The 8,636-nt window shown below is 52.1% G+C and overlaps 1 protein-coding gene across 1 annotated transcript in view; it reads left to right on the forward strand.

Annotated features, from left to right (window-relative positions):
- Positions 1-8,011, forward strand: part of Chst3 (carbohydrate sulfotransferase 3) — a 35,533-nt gene extending 27,522 nt beyond the window's left edge. The window contains exons 2-3 of the mRNA XM_075980186.1: positions 1,033-1,268; positions 2,199-8,011. Coding sequence (XP_075836301.1) covers positions 1,120-1,268; positions 2,199-3,483 — 1,434 coding nt within the window. The 5' untranslated portion in view covers positions 1,033-1,119 and the 3' untranslated portion in view covers positions 3,484-8,011. The remainder of the gene's footprint in view (positions 1-1,032; positions 1,269-2,198) is intronic.
- Positions 8,012-8,636: the final 625 nt, after the last annotated feature.

Raw genomic sequence — 8,636 nt, forward strand, 5'->3', positions numbered from 1 at the left:
GTTACGTAAGCACTGGACCAACTGAGCCACAGCCGTGTGTTGTGCTTTCGTGTGACAGGTAGCTCAGCAGGTGACTTTACTCGAGTATCACAGCACGTGGTGCTGGTAGCTGTGATGTCATTAACTGGTCAGGATTCTGAAGCTCCATGGCTCCATTATAACTGCAGGGACCAGTGGCTTAAATTCTCCTTTATCTAAATATCCCGTGTGATGCTTGACTGTGCAAGCTTTTAGCCTCTGTGGTCAGCAGAGAAACTCAGGGAAACGGGGTAGATAAAAGGGTTTGCCATTCATCCATTCATTCACTCATGATACTCATTATGTAGGTGGCTGGCCCAGCAGAACTCTGTAGCTCAAGCTAGCATTGAATTAAAAAAAATAGTCCTTCCTCAGTTTCCTAGGTTTTCAAGTCTGTACTGTTACATCCTGGCTCCTTGTTAACGTTTTGGGTGTCTTACTGCTGTCTTGTTTTTAAGGAAAAATAAGCAGCATTTATTGGATAGAGTATTAGCTGCAGGAAAGTGTGCTTTCTGTTTACCGTGGACTTTTTAAAAAAGATTTGTTTTATGTGTGAGCGTTCTACCTGGTTGTATGTCCGTTCACCGTATGCATACAGTAGCCATAGAGGCAAAGAGGACATCAGATCCCTTGGAACTGGAGTTGTGGATGGCTGTGAACTGCCATGTCGGTGCTGGGAACTGAACCTGTGTCCTCTGCAAGAGCATGGAGTGTTCTTAATCATTGAACCACGTCTCCAGTCCCCCTTTTTGGTGTGTGTTTGTTTGGGGGCAGAAACAAAAGGCTGGTTTCAAATGCACTGTGCAGCTGGAGCAGGCCTTGAACTCTTGATCTCCTTGCCTTCCCTCCAGAGTGCTGGCCTATGACCTTTAAATGTAACCTATTAAAGAAATCCCTACCAGGTGTAGTGGCATACACCTGTAATCCCAGCTCTTAGGAAGTTGGGGCAGGTGGATAAAGAGGTGCAGACCGGCCTCTTATAGAAAGGGGAATATAGTACCTGTCTCTCCGCAGGATGAGGGTGTCCCCACCTGAAGAGGACAAGTTGGGTGCCAAGCCATGTCCCTGAGCTGAGGGCCAGCTGCCAGCCTGAGGAGCCTCATGGCACCGCCTGTACCCATGGAGAAAGGACTCACTTTGCCCCAGGACTTTGTACACAGTCTGAAGATCCGGGGCAAATATGCCTTGTTCCTGGCATTTGTGCTCATAGTTTTTGTCTTCATTGAAAAGGAAAACAAAATCATATCCAGGTAAGAAACTCAACCACAGGTCTCCTTTATCAAGGTGAGGGGCCTGAGGACAGAGGTGACACTGGGGTTTTCAGGGGACCAAGAAGTACATTCCTTCTACCAGCCCCTCCTGCGTCTTAGGCTGAGATCATATGTACGGTAGCGAGACTTGGGCAGCCTAGGCTGGCACCACCCCACCTATGGTCCCTTCCCAGCTGCAAGGGCTGAGGCGGTTCTCTTTAGTCTGTGACTAGGGATGCCACCTTGTGGAGACAGTCATGCAAAAATGTAATCACGTTTTGCCCATGGCCTGCCACATAGCTGATGTTTGGTCTTTGCTATTATGGCCTACTTATTTATTCTAGCACTGAGGTTCCCTTTAGCAGCCTATCCCCTCCTCAAGTCTTGATGTCATGAGTGAAGCTGAACTCACGGGAAGCAGGATTCTGCTAGGGCCACTCTGGTGGGTAGGACCAACTTGGGCAACAGCCCAAATTGTGTATCACTCAACCTCAGGGGAGTGACCCTACATAGTCCTTGAGCTGGCAGTCTATTTCTGTGCGAGGCAAACCTGCTAAACACAAAACCATTTCTTAGTCCTGATCTCCCAGATTCAAAGCCCTGCATAACAGCCTCAGCGAACGAGGGTAGGGCAAGGACTGGAGATGAATCAGCTCATGCCTGCTGCATGTCTTAACTCTCCTGAAGCGGCTACTGACTTGCACCAGACAAGCGAGAAGCGTCAGAGGGCCAAGTGCCCGAGTTCTTTAGTGAAAGTGGGCCCATATGTAGCCATCATGAACTGCTTCGCTTTCCCACTGAGTCACCCCTGGGTTTATGCCAAAGCAACCACACTCAATCCTGGAGAGACCCAGCTAAAACTGTTTAGGCTAGTGCAGGGGCTGGCCTTCCAAATCAGCCACAGACCTTGTCCCTTTACTCCCCACTCAGGGTCTCGGACAAGCTGAAGCAGATCCCTCAATTTGTGGCGGATGCCAACAGCACCGACCCAGCCCTGCTTTTATCGGAAAACGCATCTCTCTTGTCCCTGAGCGAGTTGGATTCTGACTTCTCCCAGCTGCAGAGCGGCCTGCACAATCTCAGCCAGCAGCTGGGAGTGGAGCCAGCGATGGAGGCCCAGGGGCAGGAGCCTGCTGCAGAGAAGCCATCCCACCAGGCTGCAGCAGGGCACCGGCGCCACGTGCTCCTCATGGCCACCACCCGCACCGGCTCCTCATTCGTGGGCGAGTTCTTCAACCAGCAGGGCAATATCTTCTACCTCTTCGAGCCACTGTGGCACATTGAACGCACCGTGTCCTTCCAGCCGGGAGGTGCCAGCGCGGCGGGCTCAGCGCTTGTCTACCGCGACGTCCTCAAGCAACTGTTGCTGTGTGACTTGTACGTGCTGGAGCCCTTCATCAGTCCACCTCCGGAGGACCACCTGACTCAGTTCCTGTTCCGCCGGGGATCCAGCCGCTCGCTCTGCGAGGATCCAGTGTGCACACCCTTTGTCAAGAAGGTCTTCGAGAAATACCACTGCAGGAACCGTCGCTGCGGGCCACTCAATGTGACCTTGGCGGCAGAGGCCTGCCGCAGTAAGGACCACATGGCCCTCAAGGCTGTGCGCATCCGTCAGCTGGAGTTCCTGCAGCCACTGGCGGAGGATCCGAGGCTGGACCTGCGAGTCATCCAGCTGGTGCGGGACCCCCGGGCTGTGCTGGCCTCACGCATGGTGGCTTTCGCGGGCAAATACGAGAGCTGGAAGAAGTGGTTGACAGAGGGGCAGGACCGGCTAAGCGAGGATGAAGTGCAGCGGTTGCGGGGCAACTGTGAGAGCATCCGCCTGTCTGCCGAGCTGGGCTTGCGGCAGCCAGCCTGGCTGCGTGGGCGCTACATGCTAGTGCGCTATGAGGACGTGGCACGCAGGCCACTGCAAAAGGCCAGAGAGATGTATGGCTTTGCCGGCATCCCCTTGACCCCGCAGGTGGAGGACTGGATCCAGAAAAACACCCAAGCGGCCCGTGACAGCAGCGACATCTACTCGACTCAGAAGAACTCCTCGGAGCAGTTTGAGAAGTGGCGCTTTAGCATCCCCTTCAAGCTGGCACAGGTGGTGCAGGCTGCCTGCGGCCCGGCCATGCACCTCTTTGGCTACAAGTTGGCCAGAGATGCCGCTTCGCTCACCAACCGCTCCATCAGCCTGCTGGAGGAGCGGGGCACCTTCTGGGTCACGTAGTAAGGGATGCCCAGGACCCTGGGAATCCCTTCTCATGAAATGCTGGCCCTGCTTCCCTCACACCCAGCCTGGCAGTGAAACACAGCCCTGGCAGAGAGTCAGAATGGGGAGCGGTGATGGGGGTATAGGCCCTGGCTGTAGCTGCAGGCCTCGGGCCAGCTAGTTTCCCCAGTGCAGCTGCAGCCAGGACTTCGGGGCTCCTCTGAGGACAGCAGTGCCCTGTGTCCTTGGTGGTACTGGTCATTCCCACACACTTTATGACCTGCAGTGTCCTAAGCAGACCCAGGCTGGTTCCTGTGTATGGACACACCTCCCCGGCTCTGCCTCACACTGTCACAAAAACATGCTGCACACAAAGGCCTGTAGGCTGTGTGGGCCAGAGTCCAAATATTTAACAACCAGAAAGGCATAGACCTGCTCCACTCACTCAGATCTCCTACTATATTGAATGTTAACCTTTTCCGCTCTGAGTCAGAAAAGCCTAGGATCTGGCTGAGTCCTTAGAAGAAGGAGGGCAGCCTAGGGTGAGGAAGGGGGACATTTGAAGCTCCTGAGGGGACAATGGCTGTTTACCAACTGATACAAAGGAGTTTGATTAGCCTTTCTGGCTACTCATGAATATCAGCCAAAGTGCATGTAGAGAGAGCAAGGCTGGGGGTGTGGCTCAGTGGTAAAGTTCTTGCCTCTCATGCACAAGGCCCGAGATTTGATCCCCAGCACTACAAACGTAAGGAAAAATCAAACATATGTGTACTTTCAGCACAGAGACAAGAAAGCATCATAAACTCACTCTCTCTCTCTCACACACACACAATCATATACACATTCACACACTGATATAGAAAAGCATCCCCGTTCTTTTTGCTCGCAGTGTTTGGTTTGTTTTTTGTTTTTGTTTTTCCTGTATCACATGTTTAAACAGGAGCCTTAAGTTACATTTTTAGGGTTATGTGAAGAGGGGCCATATTCAGGGACAGTGACACTTTTTGCCCTGACCAGAGCTGGAACGGAATGCTGGTCTCTGAATCACCACTAAGCATCTGGGGTTGCCATGGCTATCTCCTCTGACCCATCCACATGCCACAGCTGGAGGGCAGAATATTTTAGAGATGGCATAACCAACCTTCACATGACTGCTGTCCAAAGGCTCCATCCTGATCACTCCTCGGGAGCACGCCCGTTTTTTGAAGGCTGCCTGAGGCCTAACCAGCAGGTCCAGCTTTGGTCCCTGAAAGCAAAAGACAGCTCATAGGCCTACTATTTCCAGTCAGCGCCTTCTAGAGCCAGCCAAAGTTCAGAGTGCTGTGCAGGAAGAAGCCGCAGAAGACTCAGCTTCCCTGAGCAGCAGCCTGCTAGTTCCCTCCTAGATGACAGAGGTCAGCCCTCGGGTTGCCATGGTTACAGCTAATGTCTAAAAGGAATGTCTACTTTAGGGTTCTGGGAAAGAGGCATGCTCAACTCAAGATGGGTGGGTATTTTATTTAGGCTTTTTAAGTTATTTATGGCTTGGTGCTGTTTTTGTTTTAAGGCTGTTTGGGGCCTTGTTTCTGTAGGAGCATTCCTCGGTGCTGATGGAGGCTGATCCTGGCAGGGAACACTTGGTTCCTGGTAAAGGGTAGACCAGGAGGGGACTCTGCTAGGAGGAGCAGAGTCACTCAGCGCCCCCTAGGGACCTACATGCATGTCTGTGTGAACTCCATGTAGAATGACTCTCAGAAGTTGCCAATGGGCCCTAGGTCGGTAGCCCGGCTTCTACAGTGTTTATCTATTGTGTACGTTGCCCTGGTTTCAATTCCATGCACCACACCAGCTAGGTATGTTGGCACATGCCTGTAATCCCAGCACTCAGGAAGTAGAGGTTGGCAGCCAAAAGTTCAAGGTGCAACTCCATATCAATTTCGAGGTCAGACTCTGCAAGGAAAAAAATTAAAACCCCAGCCTAGCATCTCTGAGCGTCCAGAACAGGTTTTTTGAAAATCTCTTAAAAGCCCTAACATGTGGCTGGGGAGGGGGGGAGGTGGGTTCAGAGGCCTTTGACTGAGCAGCTAGGTTCCCCAAGGCAGAAGCTCTTCCCTCCCTGTGCAAGCTGAGGCACAGAACCCAGGCTAGCCTCGGAACTTCCGCAGTGGGGGTTGGTTGTCACACTGCTATTTCTGGACAACTGCTACAGCTGGCACCGTCAAAGCCCAGGACTGAGCTGGTGTGAGTGATACAGACACACGTGTAGTCGCGTGGAAGCAGGCATGGCTAGCACTGACCTGGGGAAGGGACGATGGCAGCACACTCCCCATATTGTGGGGTTTGTGACCTGCCTGCTCAGCTGCTGGGTCCCAAACACGAGTGAACTCAGAGTCAGTCGAGCCTGTCTCTACTATAGGTTTTGATCATCTAAGAGCAAGTGTGTAGAAGCCTGGCTCCTGCTTGAGGTCACAGGGGCATTGGCTCTTGGTACTCGATGGGGACATGATGTTGTGGGCACGCCAGGGGTGCAGATATCCTCTCTCCATGCCCCCCATGCAGATCACATTCCCTTCTCAGCACATGGGAGGTGGGAGGGGCCGAGGTGAGTTTCCTTCCCACTCCCTGCCCCAGGAGCCAAGGCATCTGTGTCTCAGCTCACTGAGGACAGATGCCCACAGTGGACCTTTGGGACTTCTCAGGACGTGGACAATGCTGTGTGCACAGCAAGTTGACTTTATTTATTTTGTGGAAAGAAGAGACGGTATTATTTGCAGGGACTGAAAACTGTACGCTCATCAAGAAGTACAAGTAATAATAATAACATTAATAATAGAAACAATTCGCATGCCGCACACACATTAGGACACCTGAGGACCACGCAGAAGATGAGACAGGACCAGCTCATGGAAGCCCAGGATATGATAAAGAGGTTCTGTGGGTCTCTTATTGTTCAGAAGTACAATAGGAGGGCCCTCTGCTGTATTGCTTTGCTCAGCTGTGTGCAGCAACAGAACAACTCAGGCAGGTGGATGGGTGGGTGGACATAGCCTTGAAACATCCCCTGAGGCTCAGCCATCCAGGAAAAATTCCCAGGTTTGGAGAGGGACAGTGAGGGGAAAATGACTGGACATCTCTTTGGGTGCTGTGCTAGAATTATGCTTAGGGACTCAGCATAGGGCTAGATGGAGAAATGGCCTTGTTGGTGGGATGAGACAACTGCTGATCTAACCCCAAAGATCAAAGGGCACCCAGGTGGCCTATCGCAGTGATTCTTATCATTACTGGTGTCTGGCCTATGGTGGAAAATGCACCCATTGTCTCTCTGGCCGGAAGGGAGGGTAGGAGGGGTTAGGAGTAGCAGATGGTTTGATCCCATGCCCCCAAATCCCTCAGTCCTCTTCCACACTAGAGCCCACTTCAGTCGACCAGGGGGTTGGTCCTTGAGCGCCGCTGGACTCTGGAGGGCAGGCGCATCCTCAAGGCAGTTCCACCACAAAAGTAGAGGGATGGTTCTAAGATGGGGGGGCGGCGGGAGAAAGGGGTAGGGACCAGACTTCCGAGAAGCCACATGGGTCCTCCCAACTTGTACACCTGGGAAGAAGGGAACTTCACTAAAACCAGGGCCTGGATCTGGTGTATTGCTTATGAAGATCCTGGCTCAGCGAGATGCAAGGAGGCAGTGAGTTCCCGGAGCATAACTACATTCCCTCCCAACTCCAAACACTCTCTGAAACAGTGGAACCATGCCTTACAACTTAAGAGTACAGGCAGAGCCTGTAACTTCCAGTGTCTTAATGCCAGGAGGTGGTGCACATGCCTTTAATCCCAGCACTCGGGAGGCGGAGGCAGGCAGACCTCTGTGAGTTCGAGACCAGCTCTGGTCTACAAGAGCTAGTTCCAGGAGAGTTTCCAAAGCTCAGAGAAACCCTGTCTCAGAAGAAAAAAAAAAACCGAAAAAGTGTCAAGATCCTTTGACCTGTGTCCTTGTCACTGCAGGGGTACAGACTCCTTACGTATTCCTGCAGATAGAGGTACATTGTTCCTTTACCGTGGCCTTGCTGTGGGTCAGTTTCTGACCAGGCGAACAGAGCATCCGTGTCACCTGCCTCCACTATATTTGGGCTTGAACTTTGCCTCCCATGTAGTCTCCACCTCCCCTAGATATTCTAGTCCCTGGTTCTCACCACCATCCTCCACTTCTGGTGGGTCCTGCAAATGTTTCTTTTGTGCTGGTACCTGGACCCAGTGCCCTGCCTTGTGGCTACATGGTACAGGACATCTCCTTCCCAGGCTGAACGATCATGGCATGTGCGTGTGTGCTCAGGAGTACGTGTGTGTGTGTAGGGGGATACATTCTGTTCTGCCTCCAGTGCAGCCGCACATAGCCCCAGCCTCTGTCACTGACCCGCATGTTCTCATTGTGGCTGCAGATAATCTTCCAAAGCCTGGTTCTGTCGCTCTCGTCTGAGAGCTGATAACTCTCAGAGTCTGCTTCATGGACTAGAATGTGAAACCTTTCTCCTGGCGGCTTGCCTGCCTGACTTATTTAATTAAAAACGAACAAGCAATTAATTCTATCACAATCCTTTGTTTTTTGTTCTCAGCAGTAATTGAGCCATAAAAATGAAGAGAAGAAACACCATTCGAGGCAGTGAGAAACGTGTGACTTACACTGTGACCCTTACCCAACCACTCCCAAGCGCCAGAAGCCCACGAGGAGCGTGGGTGAACATAGGTGTCAGGGCCTGAAGAATGTTATTTATGATCCCAAGGATGGCGGGTCTGGTGAGCCTGCTCTGCGGCACCAGATGGAATCATGATGTCTGAGACACTCAGATATTATGGGGCAGGGACTGGGGCATTGACCCACTATGAGAGGACCTGGTGACAAGGGCCGGCTTTGTCACAGTCTGGCCTTGGACAAGCCACTTACCTTACCTGGGTTCACTTTCACTTGGGGGTGAAATATGTAACTGCCCACAAACATTGTCACCCAAAGCCATGTTAGGGATTTAAAAGTCAGTTAAAGGGTGGCTCTTTGCATGCCAAGATATTGCTTGAGGCTTCATTCTGCCTGCACTAAAACCGCAACAGCCCCGTGAGAAGATGGCTAAGAACCCTTTCCGCTGAGCAGTGTCGCGGAGTCCCTTCAAGATGCAGCTCTGTTTCTCTGCCATTGTGGCCTTGGTGTG

Source organism: Microtus pennsylvanicus, chromosome 7 (assembly GCF_037038515.1).
Source record: "Microtus pennsylvanicus isolate mMicPen1 chromosome 7, mMicPen1.hap1, whole genome shotgun sequence".
In the NCBI taxonomy this organism is placed as follows: domain Eukaryota; kingdom Metazoa; phylum Chordata; class Mammalia; order Rodentia; family Cricetidae; genus Microtus; species Microtus pennsylvanicus.